This window comes from Manis javanica, chromosome 7 (assembly GCF_040802235.1).
Source record: "Manis javanica isolate MJ-LG chromosome 7, MJ_LKY, whole genome shotgun sequence".
NCBI lineage: Eukaryota > Metazoa > Chordata > Mammalia > Pholidota > Manidae > Manis > Manis javanica.
The window spans coordinates 23,247,857-23,267,460 of record NC_133162.1 but is presented as its reverse complement, the minus strand read 5'-3'; the positions used below and the strand labels follow the sequence as shown (position 1 = coordinate 23,267,460).

At 44.2% G+C, this 19,604-nt stretch overlaps 1 protein-coding gene across 4 annotated transcripts in view; it reads left to right on the top strand.

Annotated features, from left to right (window-relative positions):
* SORCS3 (sortilin related VPS10 domain containing receptor 3) overlaps window positions 1–19,604 on the top strand; it is a 561,511-nt gene that overhangs the window by 243,412 nt on the left and 298,495 nt on the right. For all 4 annotated transcript variants that reach the window (XM_073240462.1, XM_073240460.1, XM_073240459.1 and 1 more), the window contains exon 3: window positions 11,988–12,087. In XM_073240462.1, the coding sequence (XP_073096563.1) occupies window positions 11,988–12,087 (100 nt within the window). The remainder of the gene's footprint in view (window positions 1–11,987; window positions 12,088–19,604) is intronic.

Below are 19,604 nucleotides of genomic sequence, written 5' to 3'. Positions count from 1 at the left end.
ATCGTTTTCATTAAACAAAAAGAAAGCTCTTTGTAAGTTGCAGTCTTCTCCAGACCTTAATTGTTTGGCTTAGATCAGCAGTTCTCAAAGTGTGCTCCTGGAACCCCAGGAGGATGTCATGACCCTTTTGGGGATTAATGAAATCAAACATTTTCTAATAGTAATAAAATGTAATTTGCCATTTTTTATTCTCATTCCCTCACTAGTGTACAGTGACGTTTTCTAGAAGTTACATGGCATATGTTATATCATAATGTGTAAATGCAGAAGTAGATACGAGAATCTATCTTCCGTTAAGTGAGATATGAAAGAGCTTTGCAAAAAAGTATAAAACAATTCCACTGTTTATCATGAAATTGCTCTTGTTCTGGAAACTATACTTTTCATGAAATCATGTTATTTATGTTTTGTTATTGTTATTTTAAAATGAATTCACAAATATTTTAAAATTTTACCAGATGTAATTCTGTGATAGAGATAACTTGTTGATGAAATCTCTTAAGGTCCTCAATAATTTTTCAGAGCATCAAACATTTAAAACTCACAGAAGTCTGAGAAACACTGTTAAGGACGTCGTATGCTGGTGTGAAGACACAGTTTAAGGTGTCATATATTTACAATGATTGTTGCCATGGTGTATCCTTTCGGTATCTTGGCAAAACCATGTCTGGAAACCTCAGATTGGTAATGCCCACTGGCAAGTATGCAGTAAAACTAGTATTCCCGTGTATTGTTAATGGAAGTGCAGATTGACCAGAATATTTCTCTAGGGCAATTTATAACAAGAGCCTTAATGATAATTTTTACCCTTTGAACAAATAATTGCATTTAATTAAAATTAAAATCTATTTTAAGGAAACAAAGATGCTGACAGAGATTTACATACAAGAGTACACACTAAACTTATTTAAGTGAAGTAAAAAATTGGCCAGGATCTGGCCAACTGGCCAGCAAGAGAGTTAGTAAATTATGATACATTATATGTTGGACTACTGTACATATTTTAAAATGATTTTCTGAAGAATATTTAACAACATGGAGAAATGCTTAAAATATTATATTAAGTGGAAAAGGAGGGCACCAAACTGTACACAAAGAATGACCCCAAATTTTGTAAACATATACACACAGATTGAGAAAAAACACCAAAATGCTGAGTTTTTTTTCTATATGCTGTGGTTGTAATTGATGCCTATATTCTACATTATTCTTTTGTACACTTTAGGATATTTCTACAATAAATTTTCAGTATTTTTATATTTTTAAAAGACTCCAAAGTGTGACATTCCTTTTATCTAAGGCTATGGGGACCAGTCTACTGAGCCGGTCCATGTCACCTGGGGTTCAGGTAACTGCTGCCTCAGATCTCAGGGGGCACATTTCCCTAAGAGCCACAGTGATGGTGTAAGGAATATTCTATAACTTGAAAATAAACCCAAATTCTAGCTAATTGTCTTTTCTTACTTAGCTTTGTAAAGGAAAGCTTAAAACAACTGGGACTGCTTTTCATGCCGTACAGCTCTAGCCTGTTGTCAGGAGCATTTGTACAGAATATAGGGTCCAACAGGGCAATTGTTTGAATAGTGTGCGACTCACACGGTACAGAGAGCAGAGCCATCAATGTATAATTCTTTTAAAGGAAGAGATAAATGAGACTTCTGGTTTCTGGGCCCACGAGGGGATGGGATGACTATGGTGCAACAGCCTCAAATAGGAGAGCTGCCGTTCACTCCTTGGTATCTGGGAATTTCCTCTTCTCTCCTGAGACATTAAGTGTTGGGAAACTTTACTCTTCTTCCCCGCCTGAATGACCAGCAGGATAAGGGATGGAATCAGCCCTGCAGAAAGGAGCATCTGCTCAGTTGTTAGTCTCTCAGAGCAGAATATTTTCACAATCAGAAAGGAATCTACGTGAATGTGACCGTTTTCCTCCCTGGGACACATGTGCTCAGGGTGAGTATCTATCCTGCCTGGCATTAATTCAACATGCTACAGGGGTTAAAAGAGACATCCAAGGTAGTTCCTTGCATTCAGAGAACTTGCTCTGTTTGGGAAAAGAAACAGTTCAGTAATGCACAAAAAGTTCAATAATGACATAAAATAACAGCAGAAGAGAAGAGATCTATGTCCCTCAGAGAGCAGGCATAATGCTCCCTGAGAGTGAACAAAGGCTGAGTGCTAGGAGACGCGAGGCAGGAGAGATAAGAGGCTTCATGGTGGGGGCAGCAGCGAAAGGAGAAGATACTGCCTTCCTTGCAGGGATGACTGCACCGGTGAGGAGCAGACTCACACTAACTGATAAAATAATTAATGCATCGAGTGCCTACCACGTACAAGGTGTTGTGCTTATCCCTGAGAAGAAAGAGATTTAGAAATAAATGGTGCACAGAATTTAGCTTCTCTGGGGTAGATGGAGAGGATGGTTTGAAGGCTTTCTCTCCGTTCACATTTCTCCATTAGGCAGCTATGCATTTCATCCTGGGGGTTTCTGGATGTGCACAAAAAGACCAAATTGCACACATGGCATAGGGACCCAACTGACTGGCTGTAATTTTAAAGGGAAATGGTAAACATCTATTCCCCAGACAGAGATGCCTTGCTAAAACTGTCCAGAACCTTCTAGTTCATGCCTCATTATTTTTTTCCCTAGGAAAACTTAGTGAAACAAGTTGAGTCTGTTTTCCCTAGACTTTAATTTACAAGTGTTGGCCACCTGCTGGAGGCTATCTCTGATTATGTGCAACCACCCCTCCATCTTCCCTTGTGCCTTTTGTAGCTGACTGCTAGTAAGTGGGAAGGAGATGGCATTAGCCTGTCCACTGGTGGTTATGTAACTATAATCCAGCTGCTGTTTGACCAGAAATGTATGGGACAATTTCTCCTCCAGTGATTACATTATTGTTCTACCATGGCATCTCTCAATAACTAACAGGGAAGTGAACTCCATGATTTTAGAGTTGTTTAAGCTTCACAGTAATCCTGTGAAGGCAATATTTATATTCCCATTGAGCAGATATGAAACATGAAACTTTAGCAATTAGCCTTTGGTAATTCAAAACCAAGACTGTATTTGAAACCAAATCTGCTTGACTCTGAAATGAGTCCTCTTATGTTATATTGGGCTGCCTGTTTAAGTGCAAATGCTTATCTCTAATAGAGTTCCTCTACAAATGTGTTAATTTACTGATCTACATTGTAACTGCTTGGTAGCAAATTTGCTATAATTTTTAACTAGTGGGTGGTACATAGATACATTTCTATTTTAAAACACTGCAACATTACGAATAAGCTCAAGTTCCTGTAGACTACCCATCCCATCCCAGTCTCCTACCCAGAGTTAACTTCTGTTAACAGTTGTGTGTTTTTCTCTAGAACTTAAAAAATGCACTTGTGTACACACTTATAAACCTAATGGACACACACTGTTTTGTTTTGTCTGGATATACTACTTGTGTATTTCATATATTATTATTCAGTAGCCTTTTTCATTTTGTAATATGTCTTAGAGATGTTTCCAGGTCAATAACCTTGCTACCTACCATATTCTTTAATGTTGTTAAATAGCATATGTGTGTATGTATGTGTGTGTGTGTAAAACACACTGTGTTTTATTTAGCCTTCCCCTGAGTGAGTGCCATTCCATTATATTCATATGAATGACGGTGCATTGAATTATGGGTTGTCATGACATCTTGGGGTCTGCTCATGCTCTTTATTTTCTCTGGAGGGCTCTTTCCTCCCCTTCTTTGTATGACACAAACAGGCTTCTTGGCTAATAGGATTGAGATCTGTTGTCATTTTGAATCCTTGGGTAACAATCTAACAATTCGAGTGTCTGAACTGAGGTTTTTCAATGAGAACTGAAGTGTCCACACAGTGAGAAAGAAAGACCCAGGATCTGAATGTTTGGCCAACCCCACACACCTAATCTTCCCTTCTAGATCTGTGCTGGGATAATGTTGCTATTGGTTTTTTTTTTTTTTTTTTTTTTTAGGACAGCAAGGCAGAGGCTTTTATTTAGAGAGAAAGCGAGAGGACAGAGCTCCTGGTTCAGGCCAGGAGGGGACAAGAGAGTCCCTGCTATTGGGTTTTCCTTTTTATCTTATACAAACTATGAATTTTGCATGATCCAGTCTCCAGAGTCAGCTAACCTCCAATTTCTTGCATTTGGAACCCAGTGATGGCTCTCATTCAAATAGCTGGGGCAGGAGGACATAGAGATGAATTAATTATCCTGTATCATTGTGCCTCTCTTTGTGAGACCAGATAATGCAACTGAGGAGTCAGATGACATGGAAAGGTCACTGAGAGCTTTGTGAGCTTCTGCCTTGGCATCAGCCTGCCTGTGGTTTTTCTGAAACAGAGGGTGGGACCAATACCGACTTGGAGAATGAAACTGTTTAAATCACTTTCGTTTGGCTTGAGATCTGAGATTCTTTATCTGCCTGTTTGTGGTCAGGCTAAGCTTCTGCTATTGCAAAGATACAAACTGATGTGGCTCTGAGCACTGGCTGTAAGATGAGGAGTGGAACAGGCCAGAGGGGAGCATTGCTCGTTTTCCCATTTCAATCATAAAGACTCTCTGGGCAGCCATTGGTCTGGAGCTGTGCTGTGGAGACTCCTGACTCTGACCCTGTAATGGGCTGCGGTTCACCCTACACCAGAGCCCCTAATTGCGTATGGGCTTTGACTGTTGACTATTGTCAGTTGAGCTCAGTAGAACACACTCAGGGGGAATGGCAGGTGGGTGCTTATCAAGGCCTGGCACTTTGAAGCATGGTTCTTTTGATTCCACAGGCAGTGGCCAGTGATTCTTTAATGATTTATTAGGCATCCCTGTGCCTCAGTCCCTGTTCAGTGTAAGGGAATGTAAATCAAGGAAGAGAAAACAAGTGATTGCTCTTGAGAAGATCTGGGGTATTCATAAAAATGACAGCCATAAGCATTAATGGAACAAGGGCTTTTCTCAGATGCTAGGCTAGGTATCTTACTACTCTTCATGGACACAACAGTCCTATTGTTTGAGCTGAGGTTCAGAGAAGTAAAGCACTCACTTAGCTGGTTCTTTCTGCTCTGCGTCTATTTGGCTTTGCCCTGCTCCCGTCTTCCTGGTGTTTTCTGCTTTGAGCTGTGCTCTGCACTTTCAGGGATTCAAAAGACATTTCATTGTTATTTTTCCTTTAAGGAGCCTTTAACAATTGCTGGCAAGAGAAAAAAAATGCACATGCATATTCAGAGAATAAACAGGGAACTCTTAGGCGTTGTTAATATAAATGCAAAGGAAGATGTGGACTCAAGCTGTAGGAAGTCCCCAGGATGTAGTTAGGGCTGAAGCTAGGAGTCCAAAAGGAGGAAATCTGGCACCTGCCAGCATCTGCCAACTCCCCTCACTAAGAGAACTGAAGATGGTAGGCAGATTGGGCAGGCTACGAAGGCTGAGTTGCAGTCTCACGCAGGTATTTTGACCTTATATGGCAGCCAGGCAAGAAGGATGAGTTGGGGCATCAGCCACCATGGCAGGAATCTTGGGCAGTTGTCTTAGAGACAGAACAGGGTGGGAGCCTGGCTGGTCGAGGGGTTGGTAGGGGCTGATGCTGTGGTCAGCTAGAGCAGTGGTTACCAGATTAGGCATCACCTGTAAATAGAGTTTTATTGTAACACCGCCACACCTACTCATTTATACATTGTGTTTGGGTCTTTTGGGCTAAAGCGCAGAGTTAAATAGCTGTGAAGGAGATCAGTGAAACCTAAAGTATTAACTCTTTGGCCTTTTTATAGAAAAAAGTTTGCCTGTCTGAGCTAGAGCTACTCATAAGTGTCCAAAAAGGGGACACCAAGCCTAGTGCCTGGCACATGGTAGATGCCACAATAGATAATTAAGTGGGTATGTGTTAAGAAGCAAGCAAAATAAAATAACATTGCTAACAGGAAAAGGAGCTACGGTCGGCTGTGGTTGTTTGCCAATTTTAATTTTATTGCAGAGAAGGGGGTCCCCGGGAAGATGAGAGACTGACAAGGGGAGCAGAGAATGGGCTTGGGTTTCCAGTTCCTTAGTCTTGCAGAGCTTGGGGGCAGAGCTGGAGAGGGAAGGAGGGGGGTGCTGGGAGCACAGGTGGGAAACGAGGGGAAGGCGGCTGGCTGGATAGGGAAAGCAGTATGCCCACTCCAATCCTGAACATCTGGTGGCCCGCTGAGGACCGGCAGAGGGCCTCTCAGAGTCCTCTCACCTCTGGCAGGAACGTGGCATTGGGAACGGGGGTGTTGAGCTCCAGCTCAGCTCTACTGGGAAGCTGACTTGGCTATGTTGGCTGAAAGTGTTTCCTTTCTGTTCTTTTACTTTTAAAATAGCAGTCCATATGCTTGTCACCACCAGCCTCTCCCCCAGAAGCTCACTAGAGGAGTGGGAGCTGGCTGGGTGGATAAACTATATACCGTGTTCACAACCCAACTCTGGAGATTGTCATTGAGAGTGTCCCTGGGGAACAACCCCGGGTATGGCAGGCGGGGCTGGGGTGGCCCTCCCAGAATGTACCAGTCCACTCGGAGCACTTCTGAAGGCCTGTCAGGATGTGACATGAGCTCCCGAGTAGTTAAAGGGCTCAGAGGTAGAGTCAGGGTCTCTCCTGGCAGAGAGCTGCCTGCCTCTGGGAAGATGAAGAAGGAGGACATCCACTCTGCAGTTCAGCATAGGGAATGTGGGGAGTAGTGTGAGTGGTCAGCAGCTTAGCATTTCGGAGCCTAGTGTTAAGATTGGGAGGCTCACTTTAAAACAGGGGAAACAAGTAGGTCCCTATGGGGAGTGATGCAAAGGGGAGAACCAGGGGGGGCATGTGTGAGGCCAGGGTCCAGGGACCCAGCTGCTGGTGGGGTTCAGGTGCTCTGGAATTCAGGACTCTGGAGCCAGAGGAAGCTGGGATGAGACTGGTCAGGAGCTATGGACACTCGTCCTGGGAATAAAGAAGGACCCACTTTCTGGGGACTAAGGGTACAGCTTTTGAAGGCATAGCCTCTTTGAAGAAAATTTTGCCAATAGCATAAGTAGAAGTTAGGTATAAAGTATGAAGCTGTAGTTGTACATCAAGGTATCTCCCCAGAAAAACTTTTCTTTACAAATGCCTACAAAGCCATGTATAAATAATATTCATTGAAACATTGTTTATTACAGCAAATTTTAAAGGAAAAAAACAAAAATATTTATCATTGGTTGAAAAGATAGACACTGGTTTATTCATAAGCTGTAATGCTCTACAGCAGTTAAAATGAGTGAATTGCAGCTAGGTGTGTCAACATGGATACATCCCCCAAAGTGAATGCTGGGGAAAAGAGGCAAGCTGCAGAACATATATCCTGTATGGTAAGATTTATGTAAATGTGGAAACACTCAAAAAGATTGTATGTTGTTTATCAACACAAATACTTAAATGTAGCAGTGGGCATGTGATTGGCATCTCATTGTGTTTTTCTGTGTGGCGGAAATAATTCATAAAAAAGACAGAAAGGAAGAAGGAGAGGGCATGGCGGAGTGGAATATACCCGCCTGGAGGTGGATAAACAAGCCAAGGCACAGAAGCCGGAAGCCCTGTGGCTCTGCACCCTTCACCTGTTGTCTTCCAGGTTAGCTGTGTGTTCTGAGTCATTCCAAAGGGTGGTTGGCATAGTGCCAGGCCTGTGGGTGGGGCTCAGTGCACATGCAGGGTGTTCCCAGCTTTCTGGACATTTTGGCATTGAGAGCCTGCTGTCAAGGGTTAGGAGGCTTGCTTTAAAACAGGAGAAACAAGCGTATTTTCTGAGAGGGACTGTACCAGCCGATGTCTGGGGTCTGAAGGCAGAGACAGTCTGCTTTCCTGTAGGAGTGAGTTCTGCAGGCCTCTGAGTTGAGGCCTCTCTGTCTGCTGCCCCGTCACAGCTCAGGCCAAGGGGACACGCAGAGCTCTCCAGTCTGCGTGGTGTGCAGTGTCCTCGCTGGAAAGGATGGAGTCCGGGGCACGTTTGTTCCCACAGGCCCCCTGGCTCCTTGAGGTGTCTTCAGTGAGGCAGACGTGTCCGTCAGCCTGAATGGGAAACTGCCCAAGGTGTGAGGAAAGCTGAGATGCAGAGTATCCTTTTTGGATACTCTCAGCAGCCACTTTGAATCTGTTGTGCAGCTTGAAGAAAGAGAGACCATGCCTGGTGCTGAGCACACTCCCTTCAATGAGGGCTATTTGGCTTCTGCTGGAAGTTGGTTCTGACATCAGTCATGCCGGGGGCCCTGAGAATCTAGCTCTTTTAAGTCAGATGTTTGCTACATATAGTATAAGGAAAAGTTGCTAGTTGGTAAACAGCTTAACACTGTGGTGGAGGGATAATAAGATTTAAGGCCCAGGAGGGGCCTTATGATTATCTGAGTTAAATCTCTTGTGTTGATGGTGGAATGGGGCTTGACAGAGGTTCTCTTCTTGACCAAACTTTAGTCAGGATCCTCTGAGCTCCTTTTCAGGTAGTAGCTAGGCCTTCTTTTGGGGTATGTTCTAAGAGCCTAATTTTAGCAAGGATCCTGCTAAGTCAGTTTAACCAGAATCTCCCTCCCTCAATATCTCATCATTCTCAATATCTGACCAAATTTGTCATTTGATCATACCTCAGGTGCCATGTGATCACCCTTAATCTGCCTTCAGCAAGAATCCTGTCAGGTCAGTTTAGCCAAGAATTACTGTATTCTCTCAGTGCTGTTCATCCATTGACCCCCCACCCTTCTCTATATATTCCTTCTTTCCTGGTTGTATTCAGAGTTCAGCTCCATCTCTCTCCCCTACTGCAAAACCCCATTGCAGTAATCCCTATACCTATTGTAATAGTCCTGAATGAAGTCTGCCTCACCACCTTAAAAAGCATCAGAATAATTTTTTAACAGGCTTTGAGGATTGACTTGCCCAGGGAACATTTTGCATACATGTCAGAATCACTTCTAGAGTCTAGATTTTCAAACTCCAAGTTCAGTGTTCTTTCCTCATACCATGCATCTTTCATGCCTTCAAGTGTATGGAACCAAGAAGTAATTCATGCTATAAAATGTTCTATTCGGATTAACGGAAGTATGCAACTGACAGCCTCTAGAGATTATGGCCTGTCTCCTTGCTTACTCTGGGTAGAAGAGCAGTTTGCGTGATTGGTCATTAACCTTAATGCTAGTGTGTGTGAACTATAGATCCTTCCCTGGCAGCAGATGCTGCTAGACCTTACTGGTCTGTGCCAGTGATGTCAGCAACCAAAGTGCTTGTTGTGTTTTCTAGGTATGGCTGTGTGTTGAGTTGCCACCAGACGTTAGCAGTTTGTTGAGAACTTGTGAGTAGGTTTGGACAAGCCCATTCATTCATTCTTGCAAATAGACAGAGCAACACACAAAAAGAACAGTACACAAAACAATACACTTCAGCTCTTGCTTTGTACCAGGCATATTGCAAAGCATTGGGGCTGTTGTAAGAAACAGCTCTTGCCCTTAAGGGGTTATAGTCAAGGAAGAGTTCCTAAAATAAAAATAGTGACCAAAACTTAAATGCTAATTTAGAAATATGTGCAAGGCAGAATGAGAACTCCAAGGGAATTGTGATTAATTTCCCATTGTGCAAATTGGAAGGAGGGTGATCCTGGAGTTGGGTGTTGAATGTTAGGGAGAAATTTACCAAGTAGAAGAAGCAGAGCAGGGGTAGTTCAGGCAAAGGGAATGAGGTGTGCAGAGATGGAGGGTAATGAAAAGGCAAGACCTTGAGGAAACTTCAGTGAGGCTGGAGAGAGAGAAGAACATGGCTGGAAATGAGTCTAGTAAGGGAAACTGAAACCAGATTTTGCAAGACTAAGCTTGGAATGTACAACTTCTCTGTGTACAAGCAGTGGGTAATTATTTCCTGCAAGTGAGGTGGACAGATCGGAGTGGTTGAAATGTAATCTCATGACAGCATGGAGGGTGGTGGGAGAGGGAATAGGTTGGAAAAAGAGCATCAAATTGGGGGACTGTTGCAAAAATGATGGTGCATGAGCCACAGCATTGAAGTGAGATGGAAAGACTAGGGGTCCAAGTTATTTAGGAGATAGAATCATGAAGATTTGGAGACTGAGTTTGGTTTGAGAGATAAAGGGAAAGAGACAGATTGAGAGTGATTCTCAGTGCCCCAGGTAGACAGGAGAGAGAAGATAAGAAGTCAATTTCGAGGGGACACTGATTATAATAGTTAACATAGCCCATGGCCATGTGGAGCCAGTAGTCTAGGGAAGGATTTGAAACAGTGATGTTTGTTTATTCTGTAAACTTGCTGAGTGGCACGATGTGCATGGCCAAGTCTGCATTTTGAGGAAAGGAGAAGTGAACAGCCTTTTTATTTTTATATGCTTTTTAAACATTTTATTATATCTTTATCCTGGTAGGAGATTTCCTGTGTGCTATATTTTTGCATCCTTACAAGTAAGTGTCTTGTAAGATTAAATTATCCCCATTTTTCAGATAAGAAACCTGAGGCCAGCAAGCTAAAGCAACTTGCACATGGTCGTGTAACCAAAGAACTGCAGGTCTAGGAGTGAAGTAGAGATTTTTCTATATCCAGAGTCCATGATCTTTCCTCTCACTACAGTGTCCTCTGAGGTTTCTTGTCCTTGAGGAGCATAAATTGTGAGAAACGAATCAAAACAATATCAGAGTCAAAAAGAAGCATGTACAGTGTGCCTGGGGATACCATGGATGGGGAAATTTGTTCTGGTGTAGAGGGGAAATTGGGAGTCCATCTGTGAAGCCCTCACAGAGGAGCGGGTGGGTATTTAAGCTGGGTTTCGGGACATGAGATTTACCAGGTTGGTTGCACATGGGGACAATTCTTAAAGGTTATCACACATTGTAGCTCAGAGGCTTATAAAGCTGAATTGTGGGTCAGGCAGGAGCACATTAGTGTTAGAGGGGAGGGAAAAGTCCAGGAAAAGGCAGGAGCAGGTAGTTATGAGGGAAGGTGTACTGCTAGAGTCAGGGCCTGAGTTTTGAGGCAGAGTCCAGGCACCAGTGAAGTCGGTTGACCATAGAGAGAATAAATGACCTCTGTGACATTCTAAGAGAGGGAAAGTTTTGTTAATCTACCCAAGAAAGGTGATGATGGAAAGAGGGGGTGAGACCCTGCTGATACTGCTGGCTGGAAAGAGAGGGGAAACGTGCTGTGCTGGGTGAGGGGACGGGAGGCAATGTGGGAAGTGTGGCAGGGGCTCCTGATGTCTCGCTGTCTGGTACCTGCTCTCCTCCCCAACCATGGAAAGGTGAGACAATGAGGAAGGAGCATGTGGGTGGCCTGCCATTCTTCCGAGAGTCCTGACTTGCGGGTTTGATATAAGGTCAGAGACTTGGAAATCAGGCCCAAAGTACAAGCAGGTTGTCAGCAGGATAACTAGAATGATGAACTGCTGGCAACAGTTCAAGGTCATTGGCCTTCCACCTGGACACACCATCGCTCCTCTGTGAAACATCAAACCCTCTGCCTGGTTCAGCCTGATTTGGCCATCGGACCCACAGTCTCTTAAGTATGGCGCTTCCTGCCCCTCTGAGGGCCCCCTAGCCTCAGGCTCAGTGGAGGGGGCGTGAGGGTGATTGCACCCCATGACCTTGGGGGACAGTCTGGCCACTGGCAGAGCTCCCTGTTGGGGAACCTTTGCCCCTCCCAGCACCATGCAGAGCATCCGAGGCCTGAGCTCAGGAGGGGTGGTGTCCCCAGCAGCCCCCCTGCACAGTTTCACAGAGGCAGGAAAAGTAGGTCTCTGAGAAAGGCCGGGAGCCGAGGGAGCACGCTCAGGTGGTGCGCAGATGCATTAGGCTAATTGCTCTCCTAAAATGAATGGGGCCCCTTATCTCTGAGAAACACTTTTAAGCACTCTTGTGATTTGGGAACAAAGGTGCAGGTTGGGGGAGAGCCTGACCCCCTTCAAACACAATTCCCCATTTGGTAAAACAGTCTTTCCCTTTCTTTCTCTCTTACCTGCAGATCAACGGATTACGGCACCACCTATGAAAAGCTGAATGACAAAGTAGGTCTTAAGACTGTCCTCAGTTACCTCTACGTCAACCCCACCAATAAAAGGAAGGTAAGAGAGGGTCCATGGATCCTGAGCACTCTCTGTGGGGTAACAGGGCTGCCCAGGCCAGTACTTAAGGAAAAATCCAATAATCATGGATTCACTCACAGAATGCCGGGAACACCACATGCTGTAATTCTAACAACTGCCTTGATAATTGTAGCACCAATAATAAAGTAATAATATAAGAACAAGAGCAGCAGGAGTAAAACAGTAAAACTCTAACTCTGTAGGGGCTCCTCAGGGCCAAGGATGGATGCCTTGTCTCACTTGTCCTTAGAGTGAACCTATGGGGCAGAAATCATTATTGTTCCCATTTCACAGATGAAGAAACTGAAGCTCAGAGAGATTAGTTAACTTTCTAGCCCACAGCCAGACCATGGTAAGTGACAGCGGTCATTTTCTGAAACTTGAGAGTGGATCTGTGACTCCAAAGTGGAGTCACACAGCCACCCTTTCGCTGGTCTGTTTTCAGAGAGCTCCGTATAAACAGCTCCTTCTGCCAAAGGAGCAATAGGCAGTTCTTGGATTCACCAACTGGGCTAGAGCTACTTCTGACACACAGGGGGCAGACCTGACTTCGTTGCCTGTCTGTGTCCTCACTTCCCAATTGATTTAACAGCCAGGACAGGGAAGAAATCATGTTAAGGGCAGAAACCTTGGTCATGGCAGGAAGGGGACTGGATTCTGTGGGATGACAGGTGGTTTTAGCAAAAACGTCCTGTATACTATATTGACTTTGGGGAGAAGTGATCTTTCCCCAGCTTGAAGGCACTCCTGTTTAAAACTTAGGCAGGCCTGGCCCCTATAATCACACCAGGGATATAAAAGGACATTTCCATGTTTCTGAAAATGGCACTCCCAAGCTCTCCTCTGGCAATCTGATTGATTTCTATTCCCCAGTGGTTTTGCAAACCCTTCCTTCAGTGAAAATAAGCTCAGGGTGAGTTGCAGCCCATTATCCAGATGTCCCTGATCTCTGATTCCAGTCTGGTGGCATCCAGGCTGGGGCTTAGAATGATGACAGCTTGTGCTGCTAAGATCAGAGCAGCTCTGATGCAAAGCCACTGCATCGTAACTCACAGCCCCACCTCTTTTCCTCACTCCCACCTTTGATGTCCCTAAGAGTCCCCAGCAAAGGGAGGAAGCAGAACTGGTGGCTCCTGGTTCAGCACTGGGCAGATGCCCACAGCTGCAGCCAGCTCCGGGGATCCCCAGCCCTGAGACTGTGTCCCCAGCCAAGCGCCCAAACCCCCGTCATCAAGATGGCTGTTGAGGCTCCTGTTACTGGGTTCAGTGAGTGGTTTCTCTTTTCTTTGCCTCTGAGTGTTGTCATTTTCACATCTTTCAGTATTGTCACTTGAATTATTGAATTTTAGAGCTGGAAGACATCATAGATTTCATCTATAGAAGCAGTCACTAACTTTTTGACTTCAACTTTTAACTTCAACTTTTAACTTCAACTCCTGCAAAAGGGATTAAAATTCTAGACCTCCTCCCTAGAAATGTGCCATGAGCAGAAGATTTGAAAACAGGTTTGAGGGGTTGGCGAACAGCTTGAATCCCACCCATGGACCGAAGATGTCCATGGAGTCTTGGTTAAAAATCCTTCATCTGTACCAACAACCTCATTTTACAGATGAGAAACAGAAGCCAAGAAATACCCGCATAGCCAGGTGAAAAAAAGAACCAGGTCAGAGGCTGGGACTCTGCATTCTCAGTCCAGATTTCCTGGCTTCAGACCACTCTTTGCCACCTTTTCTCCTGTACAACCAAAGGCTCACATTTCAAAATGGACAGGCTACTCCTGACTGGGAAGCCTGAGGCACTGCTCCTTGGCCTTGAATTAAAGCTTGGTGCCATGCCTACGATGGGCACTTGGTAAAACTTGACTGGAATGAGTCAACGATTGTGTTTCTCATTCTTTAGTAAGGAAGCTGAGCCCACAGAGGACAAACGCCCTGCTCATGTCACGCAGCTGCCTCGTGGAAGCGTTGGCAGGTGGTCTCATGACTGGCAGTTCAAAGCTCCTCCATCCCACACAAGGGATGTGGGGTGAGATGGACTCCCTGGGCGGGTCTACACCCTGGGAGAAGCAGAACTGGGTTTTTGACACATGGCAGATGCCCATTAGTGTTGATCTCTGACTTCCTTCCAGACTGCAGAAGAATTAAATTATGTTTTCATTTAAATGATAGATCATCTTTGTGAAGACATTCTCAAACAGTATGTTTGCATCCATTGTGGTGGTCATCCGTCATTTGTTTCCTGTTGGACTGCTACCCAAAATGATGTCTTTTTTGGTCTTTTACAGCTTTTCTCTATTTCTGACTGTTTTTATCTCTTGTTGGCACAACCTAGAGGTGCTTAGAAGTGCGGGAGACAGAGGGTGGGTTAAGGCAGATGCTCAGAACTGAAAGGAGCATAAAGCTGGGATTTGGAGACCACTGGTGCAGAAATGCCTCTTCCATTTCTTCTTCCTAGAGGTGACGTCTAGACCAAGGGCTTTCCAGAGTCATTTTTCACAGGAATTAAGGCCCAGTAAACAAAAGTTGGGCCAATTTTGCCTGTCTTCTCTGAGAGATGCCACTAAAGCACGGTTCTCTCCCACCTAAGGGGCACTGCTACCCAGAAAGTTAAAAGCATAGACAGTTTTTTCACAGTTTGGGGAAAGACAAAGGACAGGTTAATGCCATGGATTGATTGATTTATTTTTAACTAGCAATAGAAATTAATTCATAAGGAGACTGTTTGATCCTGAAATGCTCTCTGAATCATGCTAGGAAAGATGAAATTAGATTCTGTTTTATTTTGTTGTTCAGTGTTTTTTTATTGTAGTCTGAGCCTCTAGATGCTCACAACTCACAGACATTCTACGTGGTGACTTTCTCTTAATGTGAAGATTCAGTTTATTAGAACTACCCTTCTCTAGCCACTTGGGCAAAATGCCAGTTACGTATAAATGAAAATATTCTTGTTTCTTTACTGGTCTAGTATTCTTATTATTATAACCTCATAATGCAACACTTTTCTGTTTGTTTCCTTCTTAAGTAAGTCTTGAAGTTTAAACCTGTAGGCATCTGGATTTTCAGCTGAGCTTGCATTACAAAATATTCTTTTGATTGTTTCAGCATCCAGATTATCTGTAGCTCCCCATGTTCATTGAGAGCTAATGAAAAATCCAGCAGATTTTTCAGTTAATCTTGTGGAAACACTCGCTTTTCACCTAATGAGTTATTTATTTAAGAGATGGTCACTGCTTTCTTTGGAGGCTGGGAGAACATCAGAGATGTCTTGCCTCTGGCAAAAAAGTAAATTGTACTTGTATTTATATAGTTGTTCCCAAAGGTTATTGTTGATTTTCTAATAGTTTTATGACAACATAAAATCTCCTGATGCAGATAACTAACAAGCCATTAAGTTGAAAGTAGAATTGTTAACATGTGTATAGTCTCCTCTTAACAGTAATACTTTTAGTTAGCATTAATTGAGCACCCACTGTATACTGAGCTTCCTTTTAGGAGCTTAATCTATATAATCTCCAACCCTCCCCATTACTTTAGAAATCAGGTAAAATAAGGCAATAGATGCTGTGTCAATTATCCCCAGGCTGTATTGCTTGTAAATGGTAGGTCTGCAGCAGCCTTCCTGTTAGTTTTATTCGGGAGACAGTTCATTCAGGAAACATCTATTAAGGAAGTTGAGATTTGGACTGATAGTATTTACTAGTCTTTCTGTAAATGAGAGCTTTGATATGAAATGCTGGGAGCTACTCTAGTTGCAGTTGTTCTAACCCATCTATGGCATGGTGGCATCAGCATTATTTTGCTGACCTTTACCTGCCCCAGCTTATTTGATGTGAATTCGGTATCCCTTGCTGTTTCCCTTTCTCTGGTCTCTGAGCTAGCTCATTGCCTGGGTAATGTCTGAGTCTGGCACTTTGAATGTAAAGAGCAGTATGTTAGTTCTAGAAGCAGGTGTGTGGGGCTTGCCTGCCAGACAAGGGCTCACTGTGGGGTGTGAGCCCCAGCTCACAGCTTCTTCTTCCCCTGCAGGAGGTAAACATCCCTGGGTTCCTGTAACTCATACTGTCAGCTGACTCTGTCCTCAGGCACATGCGGAGTGGATGTGCCAAGGTCAAATCTGCGCTGAGCAGAGCTGCACTTAGTTCAGTACCAATAGGCTGAAGGCCTTGTGCCTCAACAAGAGAGGGGCTTGGTGCCAGTGGGTCTATTTGAGAACAAATCTTTGGTTAGGGAAATGCAGTCATATTATGGCCTTGTTGCTCTGGCTCAAAAGTGGATGGTATTGCAGATTTGGAAACTGTTTGGAAATGGCAGAGAGCATAGAAAAGTCTGATTGCCAGGGAATGTGACCAGATTGCTGCAAGGTAGAGGCATGTGTGTGCGGAGGGGTGTGTGTGCGTGTGTGCATGTGCCCCCAGTGGGATGCTGTAAGGTCTAACATCAGAAGAGGATAATGGCTTCTTTTTATTGGCTTCTAATAAGTTCCTGGCACTGGGCAAAGTTCATTTCTATACTTATTCTGAGTTTCACTATTAATCCCCTGAGCCTGGTAGTTCCACGCCCATTTAACAGGGGAGCAAACTGAGGCCCAGGCAGGTGAGCTACCTGTGTTTGGTAAAGCAGCTAGTAAAAAGGGGTCTAGGATGCTCATTCACTTCTGTCTGACCGCACGGGCCATGCTGTCTGCTCTCATCACTACCAGTTGGCTTCCCCTGCCACAGGCAGAAAGACCAAGTAAGTGGGGTCACCACTGTATATTGGTGATAATTTCATCAACTGGGTGTTTCTTCTCATTACTGTTAGATGATTAGCAGTTTCTTGGAGGGGGAGGGGAGTGTTAGATCTTCCTTTCCTAACTGGTTTACCAGTGAAGAGGATAATTACTTCTAGGCTACCTAGCAGAAATACAGTGGGATTTATCAGTCAGATTTCCCTGCTGAGCAAGCCGTCTGCCTGTCAGGCTGTTAAAGAGGTACTGTGTGTGTGCTTGGGTGTTGGTTATCCTCTGTCATTCTCTTAACCCAGATGCATAACCCTGAGCTCTCTTTGACATACTGGAAAACCTCTAAAGAAAACAAAACAAAACAATATTTAGAATTTCTAAAATACTAGATTCCTGCTTTCCTTCACCATGTCTCTGGAGATTATTGGAGGGTCAGGAGAATAGCTCTAGGGTAACACACTTTCAATTCACAGATAATAAAATCTCTTACACTACAGCAAAGAAAATAAAGGTATGTAGAAAGATAATTTTAGGCTATTAGGCAATCTGTTCAAAGTCTAGTTGTGAGCACAGTATTTTGGAGGGTAGTTTCCTGCTTTTAGAAATGTACAGTCTACTTGGGCAAATGGATATACACAGAAAGCAACTGCAGGTATGGACCTGGGGTCACAAACTCAAATGACTACAAGGATAAGGCAGGGGGTGGCTGTGGCAGCTGCTCTATAAAGGGGCTTCCACTAGTCAGTCCCAGAAGACTGCTGTCATGTGAGAATGAGGGTCCTGGGCAGTGTGACATCACTCTCATCATTTTGTGATTTTCTTAAGAGATTTTTCTATACATATTTTCATAGGACATGCCTATATTTTGAAATGTTTTAGGTATGCTAGGATGTGGAAAATCAGGATGTGGCACCTGGCAAACTGTGCCAAACCTCCTTCAGTAGCCCTCATATCTAGTTGGCATCATGCGCCAGATTCTGAGTAATAAGTAAGCCCCCCAGTAAAAAGTTGTTATTTGCAATATGGTCTTTGGGGCCCCAGAATAAGGACAGCACATAGTAGATGCTCATGCTGAGGGCCTACTGTGATGCCTTTATGATCTGTGTGAGAGAGAAGTTGAGTTGAACACGGTCACAAACACCTCCCTTTGACTCAAAGAAAGCACGTGTTCATCCTGTAACAGAGAAACACCTTTGGTGTAAAACCTTTAAGGGTAAAACCTTTAAGGCTAAAACCACCAGAGCAGGGGTAGGAAGCAGACACTTGCTTTCTGGTCCTGGTTCTGCTCCTGAGCAACCGTGTGTTCTTAAATAAGCCCACCCCTACTCAGAACCTCCATTTCCCTATCTGTATAATGGCCAGGAGAGCTCCTGTACTTCCTGACGTTCCTTCCAGCCTAGGTTGTCTGGATGGTGCCGTATAGCCTGTTGGACAGTCCCTGGAAAGTGTGATCCCCATAGCTCTTGGTTCTGTGGCCACATATTGGGCAGCTAAGCCCTTCCATTGAAGCTAGTTTTTCGGAAATTATCATTCTTTGTCCAGAAGGTGGATGGTTCTCTGTGAACCTATTGGCTCTGCTGGTGGAGCTCAGAGCAGCATCCTCTATGGCACAGTTGGGGGCTCCATCTGCACACACTTCCTTCTTTGAGGCTACCTCCTTGCTGTAGCCTCAATCAGGCATCTCATCTCTGTGGGCCCTGCTTTCTCCCTTCAGAAAATGTGCATAATAAGCTATGCATTAATGAGCAAGTTAGAGAAATCTCTCAGAGCTAGTGTCTGTTTCTGTTTCCCAAGCTAACAAGTGTCTATGATATCAGTGGTAATGATAACAATAACAACAATAAGAAGAAGAAAACATTTTTTGAGTTTACTATGTGCCAGAAATTATTATAAATGTTTCACATGAATTAGCTCATTTAGTACTTTACAAGAAAATGTAACTTGCTTTCACTCATACTTCATTTTTAGACTCACTGCATGGTGGAACTAAAAGGGCCCTTGAAGCAGTCTTGCAGGCCCTCATTTAGCAGAAGAGGCCCCTTGGGGTTTAGGCCCAGGCTGTAAAGTCATTTGGGGCAGAGGAGGGCCTGGAACTGAGTCTGCTGATGCTTGATCCAGGTTCTTCGCCAAGTCCACAGCCCGTGGGCCACTGGGTCACTCAGATCTGGTGGAGAAGCCCACCTGGGCAGGGTGAATGCAAGTATAGAGCAGGTAGGAAAACGTGCTTCTCATCTATTTGAGGGAATGTGTGTTGTAGCTGAAGGGTTCATACAAATATCCATAGCTGCTCAGTTCTCTGGCCCCAAAGCCCAGAGGATACTGTAACTAGAACCCCACTTCAAATGAACCTGGATTAGAAACCAGGGGCCTGGAATCCAAACTGCTATTTCCTGCTGGAATGGTTGAAGGCCACACCAAAGGCCAAAATGCTATCAAAGAAACAAGAGGCTGGGTCTCCTGGGGAAGAGATGTCTGGGAAGGAATCTGGGTTTGGGGTTTAGGCCTTTCTTACAATTTGCTGTGGGGCACTGGGGAAATCATTTAAATTCTCTGAGCTGGTATTTTTCAATCTGTAAGGTGGAAATAAAAGATTACATTATCTGGCCCCTCTTTTTGGGAGCAAATTAGGTTGGAATGAGAAATGTCATACTGCTCTGACCGCACGGGCCATGCTGGGAAAAAAGCTACAGAAAGGGAAGGGAAGGTCGTCTTTCCTCAGTTGGAGCTGGCGTCATGATCATAGATGGGAATCAGGTTCCCTGCAAGCCTGGCTCCCT